A 22,220-nucleotide genomic window follows, 5' to 3' on the forward strand; every position below is an offset into this window, starting at 1 on the left:
GTGAGATTCTTTCCTCTTCCCCACGTGGGAGTCTGTGCTTGTTCAATAAATGTCCATCTTTGTTATACCATCTTCTGCCCATGGTTTCATTCTTCAACTCTGATGGACAAAGAATTAGGGAAGCCATCCTGCCCAGGAGAACACCGTGTGCTCTAGTCCACAAATCCTCAGTGTGAAGTGTGAAGGTTGTATTATGAAGTGTGTGTGTGTGTGTGTGTGTTTGTGTGTGTGTGTGTTTCTGTTCTTGGGACATCTCCCCACCCTCTACGCAGCAGAGCCTATCGCATAAGATTCTGTGATTTAATCACCCGTCTGTCTCTCTTGCACTAACTGCTACAGCATTTCCTATGCGGTGGGCACTCAATACACACCTGCAACAGGTGCTCTATAAACATTGGTTCAATAAATGAACACACGTTGAACTGAATGTGGTTATTACAAGTTAGCAGAATTTCTAAATATCTATGTTTCTTTTCAGACACACACACACACAAAATGATTGCTACTCTATGCTAATGCGCTTTTCGTTAATAAAAATTACATAATAATCAAACATTCTGAGAGTATTTGTAACTGGGGAGGAAGTTCAGCCTTATATACAGGCATATATATATATAGTCTTATTAAGCCAGAGTTGTCCCTCTGAAGGGCTGGCATTCTATAAAAAGCAGTTTGTCCTTCCCTGCATGTCTCTTCTTTCTATTTATCTTAAAAAGGATCTCTATTTGGTGGTAAAATGGAATCAGTCCAAAGCAAGACCAAAGAAAAGGCGAAGGACAGATACGACGAGTTTTGTCCCTCGCGCCACCCCGTAGTTCGCGGCCGCCGCTGGGGGAATGGCGCGCGCATTTTGAAAGCCGGGCGGGTTCCAGGCGCTTCGGGAGCAGACGTTGTGCAGGGCCAGCGAGACGCCCAAGGGATTGTGGGGTCTTGTCGGCGGCCCCTGGGGACCAGAGTTTGAGGCAGCCTTGGCCTGGACCTCCCGTGGGCCGCGGGCTCCTCCTCCACCTGCAGCGTGGCCGCCGCGGCCGGGTAAGCGGGCCTCTCCCTCCTCGGTTCTCGGACCCGATCGCGCGCGCGCGGGCGGGGGGCGGGCGGGGGGCGGGCGGGCGGCCCGTTCGCGTCGGCACCGGCTCGCGGCCTGGCGGGCGAGTGGAAGACGTTGGACGGGAGGCGTTAAACCGGGAACTCTCTTAGGGCTCCTCTTCGCGACCCAGACTCGAGTGCGCGCCTGCATCGCGGGGTAGGATGGGGCCCCGGGAAAGCAGTGGCCCTTCCTCGAAGCGAAGCCTGGCGGTCTATCTGTACCTGTTGATGGGGGCTCCGGGAGAGAAGACGTTGGTCAGACAGATTTGGGGGACCTCCCCCCCTGGCCCAGCAAGCTGACATGGCGGTTCCGAGGGCTCGCGGGGAGGCCCCGGTTTTAGGCCGGTGTCGGTGGGGCGCCCTCATGCCCGGGGGAAACTGTCGGCTCAATTTCATGTCTTTTTTTTTTTTTTATATTTTTTTTTTTTTTTTTTTTTTTTTTTACAGAGAGGAAGGGAGAGGGATAGACAGGTAGAAACGTCGATGAGAAAAAAAACAAAACAAAACAAAAACATTGATCAGCTGCCTCCTGCACACCCCCTACTGGGGATGTGCCCGCAACCAAGGCACATCCCCTTGACCAGAATCGAACCGGGACCTTTCAGTCCGCAGGCCGACGCTCTATCCACTGAGCCAAACCGGCTTCGGCTCAGTCTCATCTCTTAAGGGAGGTTAGAACCGGTGGAGGGTTTGTGGTGGGAATGGAGGGGGCTGGCGTTTGAGGAAGAAGCGTGACGCGCAGTTCCCTACTTTGAATCCCTCCACGAATGTGGCTCCCGGTTTTCAGATGAGCTGCCTGCGCAGGTGGGAGAAGGATTTGAACCGCCAGCCCCTCCATAAACTCCTAGAAGAGGGGATAAACAGTCTGGGCCTCTAGTTCCGGGAGTCCTGCAGAGGGTGCAGAATGCACAGGACCTCAGGAATAATCTGATCAGAGCTTCCCCCTTTGGTTTGCATCCCGCGTTTCCCCTCTGTGTTGCTTCTATTGGTTGTTACGCTTTAGCTTTATCTATGTATTTGTTTAGCCGTATGGTGGGTTCCACGATAATGAAAAAGGGGTCTTCAGTGTGACTCTAAATAGACAGTGGTGATTGTAGCTACCCTTAAAAAAATGAACAAACTCCTCAATAAGGAATTAAAGCTGGGCCTTAAAGATGATTTTTTTTCCCTTGGCAAGAGTTTTTATGTTTTAATATATTTTATTGATTTCTTTACAGAGAGGGAGAGAGAGCTAGAAACATCCATGAGAGAGAAACGTTGATCAGCTGCTTCCTGCACACACACCCCCCTCCCAAAACTGGGGATGTGCCCGCAACCAAGGTACATGCCCTTGCCCCGAATTGATCCTGGGACCCTTCAGTCCGCAGGCCGACGCTCTATCCACTGAGCCAAACCGGTTTCAGCGGCACAGAGTTTTTAAAGGTGCTGTTTTTTAAGGGTTCTACAAAAAATTAAACCAAATATTTTTTATAGACAAACCAAATGAGCTTTAGGCATGTAGGCACAATTTGTTTTACAGTAACTAATAATATGAAACCTCACTTTTAGAAGAAAAAAAAAATTAATTTTGTAAAAAGAAAATCTTTAAGAAATATGTTATGGAAGAAATAAAAAGCTTAGATTAACTTGCATATATGTGCAGTATGTACATTTTATTTGCATAGATGATTTTTATTATAATAGCTTGTTGAGACATAATTCACCTAGCATAAAATTCATCCTTTAAAAGTATATAATTTAGTGATATACTCAGTCCTATTGTTGAATATATTAAGCCACTACCTAATTTAGAACATTTTCATCACCCCAAAAAGAATCCCCACACCCACTTCTTCCCAACCCCCTGACAGCTGCTAATCTATTTTTGTCTGGATTTGCCCATTCTAGGCATTTCTTGTACGTAGAATTACCTATTTATCTATTCATCATCTGATGGATTTCTGTTCTCTTTTTTGGGCTACTATAAATAATGCTGCTTGCATAGACAATTTCTTTAAAGGGTATGAAAGCCCTGTTAACTACTTTCAGGAAGTGTGAAAAGGAGATTACTTTTTACCTTTTTGTAGTGCTGATTTTTTTTTTTTTTAAGCCAAGTTTTTAATTAAGACAAAAAATGTCCTAGTTAGGGAAATGAAGGGACCCAGGTTCGATTCTGATCAAGGGCATATGCCTTGGCTGCATGCTCAGTTCTGGCCCCCGCCCTGTGCAGGAGGCAACGTATCACAAATGAGACATATCCATGTTTTTCTCTCTGCTGGTTTGATTGGGTTGCGAGCTCAATCCCTTGTAGGGGTAGGGTAATGCATGAAGCAGCTGATGGATGTGTCTCTCTCATCAGTGTTTCTCTCTCTCTACCTTCCTCTCTGGAAAAAAAGAAAAAAAAAACTATATAAAGACAACAAAAGGAGATATGTGTACTCATATTTGTAATACTTTAAACAAAATAAAATTTTAAAAAAAGAAATTAGGAATGTTTGTAAGGACCAAAAAACAAAACAAAACAAAAAAACAGAAAATATATTTTACTAATAGTATGACCTTGGGTAAGTAATTGCACCTGTCTGGGTTTCAGTTTTCTTGTTTCTCATGTAAATAAAATTGGACTAGATAGTTTTATCTTTTTTCTTTTTAAAAAAATATTTTTTACCATAAGTGAAAACTTGATTGCTCCAAGCAATATGTGAATGTCACCAACACCTCATTGGGGCAAATATATTAAAAAGCACAATCATCTCAATTTCCCAACTAATGCACTGTACAGAAGCTTCCCAGGCCACACCCTCAGCACAAAGGTTGCATTTCAGTGGCAGCAGCTGCACTTGCTGGAGCCTCCTTTGCAGATGCAGCCCTAGGCACACATGGAGGGGGGTAGGGGTGGGGGGAAAGCAGTAGCTTTTTCAACATGTTTTACAGTTGCAAGCTGTGCGTTTGTAGTTGTCTCCACAGATGCGTATTCCTCCAGATAAGCAGGAGCATTCCCTGGGGTCCGTGCTCCCGGTGTCTTAAGAGGCTCCCGTGCTGGCTGTGCTGGAGAAGGGAGGCTCTGGACTAGATATTTTTCATGGTCTTTTTCAGTTTTCAAATTTAATGCTTCATATGATAAAATGAGAACTAGTATAGAAGGTTTTTCTTAATGAATTAGAGTTGTGCTCTTTATAACTGCAATGTAACTTTCAATTTATTTTTATCATAGGACCTAGAGTGATTATTACAATGGACGAAATCAATAATTTTAAGACACCAAGCAAATTATCTGAAAAAAGAAAATCTGGTAAGATAGGTATACTAGTAAAACTTTTTTGTTATTGTTATTAAAACTGTAGTTTGATGCTTTTTTTAAAAAAATATATTTTATTAATTTTGTACAGAGAGGAAGGGAGAGAGATATAGAGCTAGAAACATCGATGAGAGAGAGTCATCAATCAGCTGCCTCTTGTACACCCCTACTGGGGATATGCCCGCAACCAAGGTACATGCCCTTGACCGGAATCAAACCCGGGTCCCTTCAGTTCCCAAGCAGACACTCTATCCATTGAGCCAAGCCGGTTTCGGTGTGTAGTTTGATGCTTTAATTACCATCCACAATTTTAGAATAAGTCATCTTTATAATGTTGATCTTAACAAATTAGACTAACACTGTAGGCCAGGACATGGTCATCTGTGACCTGATTTCCTTTATTCCTGATTATCATGAATGTGTATTAAACTTAGTCAAGAGCATTTTCAGAATATATTGGGATAGTTTTATTTCTTAGTCTGTCAATATGGTAAATTCTGTTAATTTTAACATGTTAAAACAAACTTTCACTCTTGGGGTAAAGCCAAAGTCATGAGGTATCTATAATAATAAAAGTGTAATATGCTAATTAGACCAGACAGCCAAACAACCTTCCAGCCATCATTCCAAATGTCCTTCTGGATGAAGCCCGAGGCAGAAGCAGTTAGGGGCAATCATTAGCAGGCATGCGTAGCGGTTAGGGGTGATCAGGCAGGCAGGCAGGCAAACGGTTAGGAGCCAGTGGTCGTGGATTGCGAGAGCGATGTCCGACTGCTGGCTTAGGCCTGATCCCTGGGGTCCTGGATTGTGAGAGGGTGCAAGCTGGGCTGAGGACCCCCCTCCCCCGTGCACAAATTTTATGCACCAAGCCTCTAGTTTTATATATAACTTGATTCAATTTGCTAATATTTTCTGTGTTCAAGAGGGGATCCCTCAGCCTGGCCTGCCCCCTCTCACAGGCCGGGAGCCCTCAGGGGCGGCAAGCGACCTGGCGATCAGGGGAAGGCGACTTCCCCTTCATACCTCTGCTGCTGCCATTGTTGGCAGTGCAAGGCTCGGCCGGCCCTAGTTACCTGAGCCGTGGGCAGCCACCATCCGAGGCTTGCCTGTGCTTCGGGCAGGCCCTGGGCAGCTGGGGGGCTGAGGGTATGGGGGACTCCAGAGGCAGGCACAGGGAGTGGCCGGGCCGCGTGCCTGCCACCCAGGCAGGGCTGAGGGGACTGGGCACTGCCATCTTGTGGCTCTAGGTGTTGCTATCTTTGAGGGCATGACAGCCAATTATCATATTCCCTCCTTATTGCCTGTGGGTGTGATGGTCTATTAGCATATTCCCTCTTTATTAGATAGGCTAATGCTTTGTAATATAGATATACTATAATTATGACCAATGATTATTACTAAGGTTTTTCTGCAGCTACAAAAGTGAATCCCAATATTCAAATATATATGCTTGCATGCATGTATGTGTATGATGTCTTTGGGCACATGCTGTATTGAGGTATTGGCAAACTATTTGTAAAGGGCCAGATAGTAAATAGTTTAGACTTCGTTGGCCATACAGAAACATTATTGCATTTTCTTAATACTTTTTTTTTTTAAATCAACCCTTTCAAAAACAATTCATAACTTCTGGATCATATAAAAACAAACTTCAGTGTTACTGTAAGATAGAGCTCCAAAAGTAAACTTGCTCAAGGGGTCTCCATTTAAAACTAGGATGGTTAGTGTCAGATTGCTCTCCAAAAGATTATGCCAATTAATACTCTTATCAATAGTGTATTGCAAATGTTCAGATGCATTTGTCTTTTCAAATACTAATTTTATTTTTTAATTCTTTCTGACATTTAGTGTTATGTTCAACTCCATGTATAAAAATTCCTGCCTCTCCGTTTATGCAGAAGCTTGGCTATGGCACAGGGGTAAATGTCTACCTAATGAAAAGGTGAGTATACGATTTTAGATTAACCTTTTAAATGGAACCATCCTTCAGTTGTACTTGGAGACAAAGGAATAGGAAAATTCAAGTATTTAGATTTGAGGTATTTTCCTGAACCTGCTGTGTTCAGTCTCAGAACCTTTTATAACTTTACCAGATCCCTACCTGTTATACATTTCTTTTAACTTTTCTCCTAATGGATTATTAAAGGAACAGTAATTTACCTTATCATTTTTCCTAACACAACATGTCTTTAGGTTTATATTGTTTCTAGATAGAAATGCTTTAATATAAAGCTAATTAATTGAGAATAGCATAGCAATAATATGTAAGTGGGTGTTTGTGTGTGTTGTTAATAAGTTCTGTATAGAATAATAAAAAAGCTTCATATGGTGGCTGATTGAAAAATAGCAGTCCCCTGCCTGGTCCTACTACTTCTTGTACTGTGTCCCTGTCAGCCTGGGATTTTCCCTCCTGCAGCCTGGAGACCCTTTGTTTCTCTGGTGAACAGGATCTCCTGTTGTTCTGTACCTCATGTCTCACTATTTCTTGGTTTATATTTTGTTTTGTTTAAGGACATTTGGTAGCTCCCTATGAAAAAGTACACGGGAGATATATTTAAAAATAAAATATTTTTATGGATTTCAGAGAGGGCAGGAAAGAGAAACATGATGAAAGAGAATCATTGATTGGCTGCCTCCTGCAGGCCCCTACTGGGGATCGAGCCCGAGACCCTGGGCATATGCCCTTGTCTAGAATCAAACGTGGGACCCTTTAGTCCACAGGCTGACACTCTATCCACTGAGCCAAACTGGCTAGAGCCACAGGACATGCGTTTTTGAGAATTGGCATGTATTTATTCATTTATTTATTTATTTATATTTTATTGAGTTTTTATAGAGAGGAAGGGAGAGGGACAGAGAGCTAGAAACATCGATCAGCTGCCAAGGTACATGCCCTTGACTGGAATCGAACCTGGGACTTTTCAGTCCACAGACGGAAGCTCTGTCCACTGACCCAAACTGGTTTCGGTGAGAATTTGCATTTTTGAAATGTTTTCATTCTACACTAATACTTGAATGGTTCTTTTTGTTTTTCTGGGCCAGAATTCTTTTTGGACATAATTTTCCTCCACAAGTTTAAGGATTTTGTTCCATTATTTGTTAGCCTGCTGAAAATTCTGCAGTGTTCCCACTGAGAATTCTGAAGCTTTCCTGATTGCTGATTCTTTTTGTTACCTGTTTTATGTTAGCTATTTCTCCCAGTGGTCTCCCAGATCCATTCATCACCAGTGTTCTTAAATTTCACAGTGACATGTATGGGTGTGGGCCTCTTGTATTCTGAAAATTCCTATCCTTAAATTTTTAAGAAGTTATTAAAATTCCTTACTGACATTTTCCACCCCTGTCTTCCTATTCTTTATGTGGATGTTTTACTTATTAGACTGATCTCTGGTTTTCCCTGATTTTCCTATGTTCTCTTTGTTCTATTTTCTGAGAGATTTCCCCAACTTCATCTTCTTATACTTAAGTTTTTCAATTTTGTCTATTTTGTTTTTAATTATCTGAAAATTCTCGTTTTTAAAATGGCATCCTAAGTTTTGGTTGTGATAGCACATATGAAAACTCATTGAATATTTAGTATGCATATGGTTATGAATTACTGTGTGTCTGTATGTTCACAGACATTCAACTTTACCAGTAAACCTCAAACTAAAGATCTCTGCTTTAGCCACTTCCTTTTTTTAAAAACTATATTTTATTGATTTTTTTTACAGAGAGGATGGGAGAGGGAGAGAGAGTTAGAAACATCGACGAAAGAGAAACATCTATCAGCTGCCTCCTGCACACCCCTTAGTGGGGATGTGCCCAAAACCAAGGTACATGCCCTTGACCGGAATCGAACCTAGGACCCTTTAGTCCACAGGCTGATGCTCTATCCACTGAGCCAAACTGGTTTTGGCAGATTTTTTTCTTTAGAATTTGACCATTTTGTCTTTTAAATTTATTGGTTTAAAAGTTTTATTTTTTTAATCTTAATTGTTGAAAGTATTACATATGTCTCCCTCCTCCCCATTTGACCTACTCCAGCCCACTAAAAGTTTTATTTATTCACTTTTATTTTTTAATTTCTGCTGTTTCTATAGTTATGTCCTCATTTTTTATTGCAATATTATTTGTACCTCCTTTTATTTTTTTCTTGTGCAATCGCTGTTTTATTAGCCTTTTTAGTAAACTAACATTTAGCTTGATTACCGTATTTTTCGGACCATAAGACGCACCGGACCATAAGACGCACCAGTTTTTAGAGAAGGGAAATGAAGAAAAAAAGATTCTGAAACAAATAGTGTCCTAAAATATTTTATGTGCATTAAAACCCAACATCACAGTCATAAACACATGTAATCAACCCTGTAAAGTAAACAGCAGCATTTAGAACCATTTTAGAGCCGGGCAAGCACACAGAGACCACACAGAGCCGGGCAAGTAAAAAACTTTTTTTTTAAAGTATATGTGTAGGCTATATTTGGACCATAAGACGCAGGTACTTTTTCCCCCCACTTCTGGGGGGAATAAAGTGCGTCTTATGGGCCGAAAAATACGGTATTTTATTCAGATTTTATAGTTTTTGTCATTATATAGATCAGGATATGTTATGGAAAAGGTAAAGGATGGACTTGGTCCCCCTCTCTGCCTGGCCTGGGCACCCCCAACTTCCCCTGCCCCCCACTGGCCTGGTCGCCCCCCCCAACTGCCCCTCTCTTCCGGCCTGGTCGCCCCACACAGCCTGCTGTTCAATTGTTTGGTCGTCCCTCATTAATCCCTCTGCCAGCCTTGTCACCCCACACAGCCTGTGTTCAGTCATCTGTCCAGTTGTTTTGGTCATGATGGCCCCTGGCTTTTTATATATTAGGATTATTATTGCCTTAGCTCATGTCTTTGAGTATTCAGTGAAGGTAGAAATGGATTGGTTAGTGGAGAGGCACAATATTTGTTGGAGAACAGTCTGTTATATGGATGATTACATATGGACCAAATGTTCCTTACATGTCTCTTATTTAAATTGTTTTTTAGAGATTAGTGTTTGTTATTTAGCATTCTAGAACTTGTCTGTGGTACATATAGTTAAACTAGTGGCCTGGTGCATGAAATTTGTGCATGGGGGTGTTTTCCCTCAGCCTGGCCTGCACCCTTTCCAATCTGGGATCCCTCTTGAAATCTGGGATCGCTTGCTCCTAACTGCTCACCTGCCTGCTGGCTTGCTCACCCCCAACTGACCCCCTCCTTGCTGGCCTTATGACCCCCAACTGCCCCCCCTTGCCAGCCTGCTCACCCCCATTCCCCCCTCAGCTGACCCGCTTGCCCCCAACTGCCCCCCCCCCACCACCCAGCTGGCCTGTTCACCCCCAATGAGCTCACTTGGCGGCCTGCTCCCCTGCCAGCCTGCTCACCACCAACTGTTCCCCCTTCCCCCATCAGCCTGCTCGCTCCCAACTGTGTCCCCCCTGCCAGCCTGCTCGGCCCCCAACTGTCTCCCCACCCCCACCCCCCCCTTTGCTGGCCTGCTCACCCCTAACTGCCCCGATGATGGCCTGCTCGCCTCCAACTGCCCTCTCCTGCTATCTGATCACTCCTAACCACTTCTGCCTCGGTCCCATCACCATGGCTATGTCCAGAAGGTCTCCCAGTCTAATTAGCATATTACCCTTTTATTAGTATAGATGTTTGATAAGTAGTTGGTAGTATGGCATGCTTGATTAGAAAAATTGAAAAATAAATTTATAAGAACTCTTTTTTCTTCTAGTTCTCCCTTTTTATCTCTTCTTTCCAGCAATAAATATCAGACCACTCTTGTAATCAATTGATGTATCAGCTATTTCTCTTCCAGTTTGAAAAGGAAATGTAGCAGAGGTGTTGATAGTATAAAATTTTGCAAATTTAAAAAAAATAACAACAAATTATCAAGTCCTTTTCAAAAGTTGGAAGTTCTTGTTAGTCATTTGGAAATGTATTATTTTTAGTTATCTTTATACTTTTTATGATTATTTTTTTAAGATCTCCAAGAGGCTTGTCTCATTCTCCTTGGGCTGTGAAAAAGATTAATTCTAAATGTAATGGTGATTATCAAAGTATGTATCAAAAGAGATTAACTGATGAAGCTAAGATTTTGAAAAGCCTTAATCATCCAAATATTATAGGTAAGTTTAAATTTTATTTGGTAGCAGGAACTTATATATTATTCTGTTTATCAGAAACAGTTTATATAATTTCTTAACCATTTTCAGTAATAAAAATGAAGAGGATGGTGGTAGAGTTTGGTAAGAATCAAAGTAATGTAAACATTCTGAAATAAAAGTTAGTATACATTTTTAGATGTTTAAGTATGTATTTAAAACATCATGGGATCACTTACATGTGGAATCTAATGAACAAAATAAGCTATGAATAAAAAAGATCCAGAGGCATTAAAGTATGCAACAAACTGACTTGTTTCAGAGGGAAGGTGGGAGGTGGGGGGGAAGAGATTAATCGATCTTACCTAATAATAGATAAACATGTAAATTAACCATACCTCCACTATGCCACCAGCCAATCAGGAATGGTATGCAAATTAACCCAGCAAAGATGGCGATTAATTTGTATGCGCATGCACCAAGTGACGGCATGGCAATGATGCAAGCATTCTGCCCTAACCCTGGTCTCAGGGCCTCTGGGCAGCATGGGAAGGTGAGGCTGGAGCCGAAAGAGGCGGCTCTGGGCCCTGAGCAGAAAGGGACTGGGCCAGAGTGGAAAGGCAGTGTTGGCAGCCAGGGAAAGGAAAGCCCATCCTAACACGAATATTTGTGCATCGGGCTTCTAGTAAACTTATAAGCATATATGCGTTGTCCATGAACAGACAATAGGGTGGGGAAGGCATGGGGAGGAGGCAGAATCAGGGTGGAGAGAGTCAGTGGGGGGAAAGGGGGAAATTAATAATTTTAACAGTAAACATAAATTCAAAAAAATAATAATTTTAAAAAATCATGGGAGTAGTCATGCCCTAGCTGGCTTGGCTCAGTGGATAGAGCATCAGCCTGCAGACTAAAGTATCCTGGGTTCATTTCCCGTCAGGCACACATGCCTGGATTGTGGACTCGATCCCCACAGCCCATCGATGATTCTCTCATTGATGTTTCTATCTCTCCCTCTCTCAAGAATATTAAAAATACATAATTAAATAAATACTCATGATGCAGATACTGTGAGGAATTCAGGAAGATAGAGTGATCTTCATTTAGATAATTTCCTTTTCGCCGAAACCGGTTTGGCTCAATGGGTAGAGCGTCGGCTTGGGGACTGAAGGGACCCAGGTTCGATTCCGGTCAAGGGCATGTACCTTGGCTGTGGGCATATCCCCAGTGGAGGGTGTGCAAGAGGCAGCTGATCAATGACTCTCTCTCATTGATGTTTCTAGCTCTCTATCTCTCTCCCTTCCTCTCTGTACAAAAACAATAAAATATATTTAATAAATAAATAAATAAATAAATAGATAATTTCCTTTTCATTTTTAATATAAGTAGGGCTCAAACCATTATATTTAGGAATTCATAAAATATTTTAAAATTTTAATTTGTGATACTATTTATAAACACTGACGGCATTTTAGAATAGATGATTGAATTAGTTTTATAAATATCTAGGTTCCCTTGACCTGGCCTGTGTCCTTTTGCAATATCTCCCCTTGGGAGATATTGGAGAGCCAGTTTCTGCCTGATCCCAACAGGCCAGGCCGAGGGACCCCACCAGTGCACGAATCTATGCACTCAGCCTCTAGTATGTGTATAAGATCTTGGGTTAATCTCTTCCTGCCCTCCCCCCTTCTCGCTGAGATTAATCAGTCTGTTCCATGTTTCCATGCCTATGGTTTCCGCTCCTGTGTTAAGTGTCTGTCACTAGTGGTCATTGTGCATCATAGCTACCAGCCATTCACTTAGGCTTTTATATATATAGATAGCTGTTTCATTATATATTTGTCAGCGGTAATCCAGGTCCATTTTCAGTCCCAGTACTATAAAAAACTTAAGTACTGCTGTTCTTCCCTATTCTAGTAGAAAATGTTATGTTTCTTTAAGGTTATCGTGCTTTCACTGAAGCCAATGATGGGAGTCTGTGTCTTGCTATGGAATATGGGGGTGAAAAGTCTCTAAATGACTTAATCGAAGAACAAAATAAAGACAGCCACAGTCCTTTTCCAGCAGCCACAATTTTAAAAGTTGCTTTGAACATGGCAAGAGGGTTAAAGGTAACTGTACCATTATATTTTATGTTCATTTATGTTAAAGGTAACTGTACCATTATATTTTTTTGTGGAACATTAAAAAACTAAGTACAGTCTAGCTGGTGTGCTTCAGTGATTGAGTGTTGACCTATGCACCAAGAGGTTGCCCATTCGATTCCTGATCAAGGCTTGATTCCCAGTGAGGGCCATACAGGAGGCAGCCAATCAATGTTCTCTCTCATCGGTGCTTCTATCTTCCTTTTCCTTTCTCTCTAAGAAATAAAAACATATTAAAAACAACCTAATTACATGGTAGGATTTCCCCACCCCCCACAAAAGAAGGGGTTGCCTTATGGCAGTGGCCGCCAACCTTTCGGACCTCACAGACCACCAGTGGTCTGTGGACCACCAGTTGGTGACCCACGGCCTTAGGGAATATTTTATATTGCAGAGTGTACTATTTCCTTATTTTGAAAGGCCTTCACATAGTCTGAAATAATCCAAGTTAGGCAGTTTTGCTTACTGAGACCACATGTTAGATTTAGTTAGAAAAGGATTAAATTTAACAGAAATGTACTAATTATTACTGGGAGTGTAGCCCAACCCCCTGTTGATGTAAACAAGCTTCTTAAAGATTGCTTTGTGGCCCTAGCTGTTTTTGGCTCAGTGGATAGAGTATCGGCCTGCAGACTTGAAGGGTCTCGGGTTCGATTCTGATCAAGGGCACATGCCTGGGTTGTGGGTCTGTCTTCAGTGGAAGACATGCAAGAGGCAGCCAATCCGTGGTTCTCTCATCATTAATGTCTCAGTCTCTTTCTCCCTTTCCTTTCCTCTCTAAAATCAATAAAAATATATATTTTAAAAAAAATTTGGGATAGTTTTGGCATCACGAATAGTCATCTATAGCAGCAGTCGCCAACCTTTTGGACCTCACGGACCACTGGTTGGCGACCGCTGATCTACAGGTCAAATAAAAAAAGCTTAATTTTATGCAAACAAATTATTGTGCCTTTGGATGGACACAGTGTTAGAAATGAAAATAATTCCATATCCTAAATAACTTAAACAGAAGTAGTGATGGTGCCACAAAACTGTTGAACAACCCAAATGCAGATAATGTAATGATACTGATGTCAAAATTGTATGTTAGAGTTTAAATAAAATTGATCTATGAAGCATGAAATTGGAAAAAGGCAATATTTCTAAAGATACATATTTTTATTTTTGAATACATTTTTATTGATTTCAGAGAGGGAGTGAGAATCATTGATTGGCTGCTTCCTGCATGCATCCCACTGGGATCAAGCCTCCAACCTGCACATGTGCCCCAACCAGGAATCAAACTGTGACCTTCTGTTTCATAGGTCTACACTCAACTACTGAGCCCTGCTGGTCAGGCCAAGTATATATTTTTAATATGTGTATAGAAAAAAAACAATTTTAAGTGGATAAGATAAACTAAATCAACAATTTGATTATTTAATAAATGACTTTATATATAATGAATTAATTATGTATTTGAGCATATTGTCTTTATGATGGGCAACATTTAAATCAAGCACAGTGAGTATTTCAAATTATATTACAAGAATTATCTCTGCATCATTTTTAAACCCAGTTATAGAGTAGATACTCAAATGCTGATAAATGAAAAAATAACAGGTTTATAAGGTACTTTATTATGGATGAATGTTGTTGTCAATACTAAGAAAGGCTTAGTGTATAAAGCAAAAGACAAGTCTTAGATTACATTTCTGCTTCATCTTCTTGTAGTAGCCCTCTGCAGCACTGAGTTATTTATTGTTTTACATCATCTCAATTTAAAAAAAAAAAAAAAAAAAGTCTCTTTTTTAAGATTCCAAAATTATTCCTACAATTTTCTAACTCCAAATAAAGTTGTGGTGTATTTTGATATCTCCATAGCATGCATTATATATATATATATATATATATATATATATATATATATATATATATATATATATATATTTTTTTTTTTTTTTTAATCTTCACCCAAGGATGTGTTTTACCTTATTTTTATTTTTTTAATATGTTCTCATTGATTTTAGAGGGAAGATGGAGAGGAAAAGGGAGGGAAGGGAGCAAGAATCAGGGAGGGGAGCGGGAGTGAGAGAGTAAAAGAGGGGGGGCAAGGAGAGAGAAACATTAATGAGAGAATCATCAATTGACTGCTTCCGGCACAATCAGACCGGGAATCGAACCTCTTGATGCACGGGAAGGTACTCAACCAACTGTGCCACACTGGCGGGGCTTACTTATTTTTAAAGAGAGAGGAAAAGGAGAGGGAGGGAGAGAAACATCGATCAGTTGCCTCCTACACACACACTGACTGGGGATTAAACACAAAACCTAGGTATGTGCCCCAACAGGAATCACACCCACAACTTTTTCATGTACGGGACAATGCTCCAACTAACTTAGTCACCTGGCTGGGGCTTCTGCTGTAGCATTTTTTAATGTAAAAATATGTAAGATGGGTTTGTAAATAAAAAATTTATAAGATTTCCAACAAACTTTTTAGATTTCTGATGTGTATGGCAGACCAAGATAACATAAGATATTTCCTTCTGTAGCTTCAAATAATTTGAAATGATAGTATAATCCTATATTTTAGGAAGGGGGTTCAGATTTTATTTGTTTGAAGGTTATTTATGAGTATTTAGTTTGCATTTTTATTCAGATATGTTAAATTTCCACTATTTTAGTATTTGCACCAAGATAAGAAGTTGCTTCATGGAGACATAAAGTCTTCAAATGTTGTAATTAAAGGTGATTTTGAAACAATTAAAATCTGTGATGTAGGAGTCTCTCTACCATTGGATGAAAATATGACAGGTGAGTAATATTCTAACTTTTTAAAAAAAATTTATATATTAAAATTTCTAATTTTTACACATATTTAAATAAGTAACTGTTTACATTCTTCAAAAATAAAAAACTAATAATAATAAAGTATACAGTAAAAATTATCCCTCCTTTTTACTCAGCCTCCAGCCCTGTCTCTTGCCACATACACAATATAAATTATTGTTTTCTTATTAATATACTCCAGATTATTATGATTTCTGAACGCATAATAATCTGACCACTCAGTATGGGTGGGATCCGGTCAGCCCAGGGGGAGGGGACATGGGTGGTTGGCCAGCCTGCCTGCTGCTTAAACTCCTGGTCGAGGGGACAATTTGCATATTAGCCTTTTATTATAGAGATAGAATTATTATATAGGATATACACTGAATGGCCAGATTATTATACTTTCAGAGATGATCATAATCTGGCCACTCAGTGTATGTTAACTGAAGATAACTTTAGGAACTATTTCTAACCTAGATTAGTAATTTTTAAGTGGTAGAAGATTTGGGAATAGAAAATAAAATTTTTTAAAAATGTTCTAGTTGTTGTTAATCCTCACCTGAGGATAGTCTTCCTATTGATTTTTATAGAGAGAGTGGACGGGAAGGAGGAAGGGGGGGAAGAGAGTAAGAAACATTGATGCAAGAGATGCCTCCTACACATGCCTTGAGTGGGGCCCAGGACCGCAACCCAGGTATGTGCCCGGGGCCAGGAGTTGGACTTGTGACCCTTTGGTATCTGGGCTGATGCTCTAACCACTGATCCACATCAACCAGGGTGAAAATAAAATTTTAATAAGGTTTTATAAAGGAATTCATTTAGCATCAGTACAGTGACAAGGTTTGGGAAACTGATAGAAGAAACTGGAGTGGAAGTAGGAAAGAGGTGCTAGTAAAAGCCAGTCTTCTGCTTTTTACCCTGTCCCATCTCACTTTATTGTAAACTAGTGTCCTGGTGCATGGACTCATGCACATTGAAAGGAAATTAATTAGAAGAAATATTTTAATGTTGCTTTTTGCATCTTGCTAATGAAAAAAAAATAGGGTTCTACTAAGTCTCCTATCTACCTACTCCAGGAAATTTGTGAGGATCAAATGAGATGAGGCATGGGAAAATGCTTCACAAACATTTTATTAAACTGTAAAATGTTTGCACTTGGCTATAAAGCAAGTCAGGTTCCTGGGCTGAAGAAACTCAAAGGATGCTAGTTGCTAGGGAGAGGAAGCTGGGCGTTGCTACATGATGTCATTACCTGGCACCCACAGCAGCCATTGCTGGGCTGGGCTGGGGGCTGCATTTTGTGCCATAGGGGTCTTGGTGGAAGCTGAGTGTTGGTTTGTCAGTGCCAGGTCTGTGGTGTCATTTCTCTTTGTGTGTCATGGTAGCTCCTGTGTTGAGTGTCTGCCCCCTGGTGGTGAATGTGCATCATAGCTACTGGTCAGACAGATGGTCATTTAGCATTTTGTATATATAGATACTGTTCATTCTCTTAGGGAATTTAGGATATATTCTTAGTGAGAACCTAGAGACAGCCTCAAGGAGAAAGCTTATGCTTTTAACATATTTAAACTTTTCTCTTATGCTAGTCAGAATACACACACACACACACACACACACACACACACACATATACATATATACCTTAATTTCTAGCTAAAGTTAAGGTCTATAAGTTGAATTGAAGGAAAAACTCAAAATAAAACTATGAACTCTCAGGCTGAGTAACTACTGGTACTACAAATATAGAACTTTAGGAAAGGAGAATTTTTTTTAAATATATAAGATTTTTTAACATAATTTTCTCAAACCTTAATACATGGAGTAGATAAAACTAATATGTAAAAAAAAATTAAAAGATTGAGTAGATAAGGTAAATCTATGCATTAGAAAATTGATTATATATATTGGTTAGGTTATAAAAGAAAACCTCAAAAAGTAGAAATAGCCTAATGGTTGATGTTCATTGTCCTTGGTGATATACATCTAGATATTAGTAACATAGTTGGAAACAAAACCCCAAAGTTTTTAGTAATTACTTATAATTGATTCTAGGCTGAACAAAGAAATCAAATTCTAATTGTAAAATATTTAGAAAATGAGAATGTAACAACAAATTAAAAATGATTTGATATGGTCAAAGTTACCCAAAGGAATACATTTTCATTATGTAACCTTTATGAAGTTGAGTCATTTCCTGAGCAAAAGCCAATATGTGATTCAACTCCCCTTTTCCCTGATTTAGCAATCAGAAGCATAGAAATGGTTTTTCTCTCAGCCTAATAATAGTTTAAAAATGAAGAAACAGGCACAGAGTAAACGTTTCAGGTAACAGAGCTCGTAAATGTCTTTGAACCCAGGCAAGACCATCTTGTTCTAGAGTATGAACTAACATCCACAATCTATTTATGTTCTTACCACTTTCTAAAAAGAATTGCTGATTCTCAACTTTGTCAACTATCAAACTTTTTAAATATTTACCAATCTGAATAGGAAAAAGTAATTTGTATTAATTATTGAGGTTGAGTGTATTTTTTCATGTTTCCTGGCTATACTTGATAACCTTTAAGCCACCTGTCAAATCATTTGTCCAGGTTTTTTTAAGCAGGTGGTGGTCTTTGTTTGCCTTTCTTAGGGAGTTCTTGTGCTGGCCCTTGTGACAGTTTTACCTGTTTTGCTTGTTTCAGTAACTGACCCTGAAGCCTGTTACATTGGCACTGAGCCTTGGAAACCCAAGGAAGCTTTGGAGGAGAATGGTATTATTACGGACAAAGCAGACATATTTGCCTTTGGCCTTACCCTGTGGGAAATGATGACTTTAAGTATTCCACACATTACTCTTTCAGATGATGACGACTATGATGAAGGTATAAATACGTATTTTTAATGTAAAACCCAATCTCTCTGGTTTGAAAAATTATAATAGTATATAAAGTTACATTTTATTTTTCTATTAATTTTAAAAAGAGCAAGGTATTTGATTTAGTTGCATGAGATATAGATTATATTGTTACTGATGGCTGATTTGGTACCATCTCAGTTTAATTTCATACAAATGAGATGTATATTAATTCAGAACAGGGGTAAATTGAGAAAATTCAGAGGAGCAAAAAGTTACCTTAAAAACTCTTTGCCTGAGATTATAAAGGTTGATAACCACAGATTAAGTCCATATAATAAATTCATGACAATAGCTAATCTGCACCATGGCAGGACAGTGGAGACTGGTATAATGAAAAGCACACTGGGTGATGAATTGTTTCAGGAGGGTGAGTGAGCAGTTGGTAAGTTTTTCCACGATTGAAAGTGATTTTGTTTCAAACTTTCTCATGAGCAGATAAAACTTTTGATGAAAGTGACTTCGATGATGAAGCATACTATGCAGCTTTGGGAACGAGGCCACCTCTTAATATGGAAGAGCTGGATGAGACATACCAGAAAGTAATCGAGCTCTTCTCTGTGTGCACGAATGAAGATCCTAAAGACCGTCCTTCTGCTGCGCACATTGTTGAGGCTTTGGAAGTATTTGTCCAGTGATCTCATATTCATAACACCTGAGCTTCAAGTATGGCTCATGCATATAACTGTTCTCTTTACTGTAATACATTTATGTTGTTACTGTGATAACCCATAATTATTAGACTATTTAAATTTTAGAACCATAGCACCTTATTAACATATGAAAAACTTTTTCTATTATAAAGGTATTTCATGTATACTTACCAGCATTTAATATCGTAGTGGGTTTTCTATAAAACTTAAATATTTAGGCGTAAGGAACAAGTATTGAAATTTGTTCATAGAGATTTAAAACACTAGCAAAATGTCAAACTCTTATGTCTAACATTTGGGTAGGGGGACCAACACTTTTACTAATTATCTTTCTTGCATATTCTCTACTTAAATGGATCTATTTAAATTAGCTCTTTGAAGTACGAAAGAAGTCTACATTTGATTATCTTTTAAAACATAAAAGCTGGTCTTTCTTGGCTGTTGTGCTTATTAAATATGTTCATTGGAAGCCGAGAGAATATGGCTCAGAGTAGCTCCTTGGGTATTTCCAAACTTACAGTTAAGGCTTGTCTTGTCCTCTTGGTTCTTCTCAGATCTTTGGTTTTTGCTTTCACTTATTTAATGTATTTCTGTACTGAGGTCCCTTTTTATTTTTTAATTACTAATCTAGCTCTTAAGCATTTTACAGTTTGGGTGTAAAAACAATAAAACTAATAAGATGATATAGAATAAAAGACACTTAAGTTACCAGAAGATGTGTTATCTATTTTATACTCCTGTTGATCTGAGTGTTATTAAAGTTGCAAATGAATGTGAGTAGATTTCTTTCTCTCTCTTGGCTTTATTTTATTAGTCTGTAAAATGAGGGTGACGTGGCTCAGTAATTTCGATCTGTGAACCATAGCTCTGAAGAGAGCTGAGTCTAGCCCAAGAGAATCAAGATTAGCCCCAACAAGACCAGCTAACCCCAGAGAGCTAAGCCTGGCCCCGAAGGGCCGAGACTAGCCCTAAGAGCCGATGCTAGTCCCAAAGGGCTAACCCCAGTGCCTGAGCCGAGCCTATCCCAAAGAGCCAAACCTAGTCCCAAAGGTTTTGCCAATATCTGAAGGACTGAGCCTAGCCCCAAACAGCTGAGCCCAGTCTCAAAGAGCCAACCAAGTGTAGGCCCAAAAATCGGAACTGATATAATGAGCCCATTATAGCATAACTTACAAAAAAATGCTGGGAGAATTTACTATACCAAATATCAAGAATATAGTATTGGTATAGGACAGCCAATAAAACTAGTGGAAAACAGGCAGAAATAGACTTGCACATATATGGAAACAATTTTTGACAAAGATAGCAAATTAAAACAAAACAAGCAAACAAAAAAACAGATAAAAGTGTAAGAGGCTTGAGTAGTCACAATCTATAATAATATGGTCATCAACAGTGTAATTAGGATGTATTTTCAGGGTAGAATATTATATAGTAATAAAAGTGAGATTCACTTTAATGCAATAACAAATATTTTGCCATATACAATTTATATGAGTAATCCAAAGGTAGTTACATGCCCTAACTGGGTGATTCAGTTGGTTGCAGAATCCCATATACTTAAAGGTTGCAGGTTTGATTCCTGGTCAGGGCACATACTGGAGAAAACCAATCAATGTTTCTCTCACATAGGTTTCTCTCTCTCCCCCTACCTCTCTCTAAAATCAATAAAAAACAAATTCCCAGATGAGGATTTAAAAAGTAGTTACATTTGAGGAAGATGATATAATAATTGAAGAGGGCGAGAGGAAGATTTCTGGGAAGGTGACTTTTTTTTTAACCTGGGTAGTAGTTATGAAGGCATTTGTGATAACTATTTGTACATTTTTGAAAAATAAACCTTGAGAAACTTTCGATACTGAAAAGATGCAAAGACAGAATTTCCAAATACCCCACACCTATTCCTCTATTATTAACATCTTACATTAGTATATTTGTCACAAAGAACCAATACAGATACACTACTATTAACTAAAGTCCATAATTTATTCAGTTATTTAGTTTTACCATTACAGTATCCCTTCCAGAATCCCACATTATATTTAGTTGTCATGTCTCTTTGTCTATAATATTTTCTAACTTCTTGTTTTTTAGAGCAGTTTTAGGTTCACAACAAATTTAAGAGGAAGATACACAGATTCCCATATACCCACTGCCAACACATATATATATAGTTTCCCCTATTATCAACATCCCCAAACAGAGTGGTACATTTGTTTCAACTGATGAATCTATAGTGATAAGTTAGGGTTCATTCTTGGTATCCATTCTGAGTTAGGGCAAATGTATAAAAGCAACTATTTACCACTATAACAGTATCTACACTAATAAAGAGAGTAAGATGCACATTGACTGTACATTCGTGATGCCTACCAGCCAATCAGGAGTGTGTATGCAAATCAACCCAACAAAGATGGTGGGTTAATTTGCATATGCAGGTCCTGAACAGCTGGGGGTGGAATGCTTACATTGTTGCCATGGCGATGATGCAGGCATTCAGCATTACCCCAGCCACTCTGGGTAGTGTGAGAAGGTGAAAAGGTGGCTCTGGGCTGGAGCAAAAAGGCAACTCTGGCCAAAGCAAAGGCAGTGCCGGCAGCTAGGGGAAGGAAGGCCCATTCTTGCATGAATCTGTGCATCGGGCCTCTAGTACTCCAATATCTTCACTGGCCTAAAAATCCTGTGTTCCACCTACTCCCTCCAATCCATAGCAGCCACATATATTTTTACCGTCTCCAAACTTTAGCCTGTCCAGAATGCCGTATAGTTGGAATCAGAATGTAGTCTCAGACTGGCTTCTTTCACTCGGTAATATTCACTTATGGTTACTCCATGCCATTTTGTGGTTTCTTTTTAGTGCCCAATAATAGTCCACTATCTGGATGTAGCTTTTTGTTCATCCATTAAAGAACATCTCGGTTGCTTCCAAGTGTAGACAATGATGAATAAAGCTTGCTATAAATAACTGCAGTTTTTGAATAGTTGGATATATTTTCAATGATTAGGTTTTTACTTAAACAAGTAAAAACATGCACTTAAAATTTTTTTATTCAATTTAGAGAGGAAGGGATAAAGAAACATCAATTTGTGCCCTGACTAGGGATCAAACTTGCAAATTTGGCATATTGAGGCAATGCTCTAACCAAATGAGCTATCAGAATGGGGGAACATGTACTATTTTTACAGCCACAAAAAATAACTTAAAATCAGTACTTCTATTATATTAAATAGACAAAGAAA

At 39.4% G+C, this 22,220-nt stretch overlaps 1 protein-coding gene and 1 pseudogene across 4 annotated transcripts; one reads left to right on the forward strand and one right to left on the reverse strand.

The window, feature by feature from the left end:
- The first annotated feature begins 825 nt into the window (after positions 1 to 825).
- Positions 826 to 19,762, forward strand: PBK (PDZ binding kinase). 4 transcript variants are annotated; one of them, XM_045576523.1, is made up of 8 exons: positions 826 to 1,032; positions 4,280 to 4,366; positions 6,212 to 6,305; positions 10,355 to 10,497; positions 12,412 to 12,581; positions 15,284 to 15,413; positions 18,116 to 18,295; positions 18,766 to 19,762. In XM_045576523.1, exons 2-8 carry the CDS (start codon positions 4,300 to 4,302, stop codon positions 18,963 to 18,965), a joined length of 984 nt encoding a protein of 327 aa, XP_045432479.1. In that variant the 5' UTR covers positions 826 to 1,032; positions 4,280 to 4,299; the 3' UTR covers positions 18,966 to 19,762. The 4 variants fall into 4 exon arrangements, with proteins under 4 accessions (XP_045432479.1, XP_045432481.1, XP_045432480.1 ...); XM_045576525.1 differs by having other exon boundaries at positions 827 to 1,032; positions 4,280 to 4,357; XM_045576524.1 differs by lacking the exon at positions 826 to 1,032 and adding an exon at positions 1,114 to 1,243.
- Positions 3,726 to 4,149, reverse strand: LOC118711829 (annotated as a pseudogene).
- Positions 19,763 to 22,220: the final 2,458 nt, after the last annotated feature.

The sequence above is a fragment of the Pipistrellus kuhlii genome, unplaced genomic scaffold, assembly GCF_014108245.1.
Source record: "Pipistrellus kuhlii isolate mPipKuh1 unplaced genomic scaffold, mPipKuh1.p scaffold_m20_p_8, whole genome shotgun sequence".
NCBI classification, from domain to species: domain Eukaryota; kingdom Metazoa; phylum Chordata; class Mammalia; order Chiroptera; family Vespertilionidae; genus Pipistrellus; species Pipistrellus kuhlii.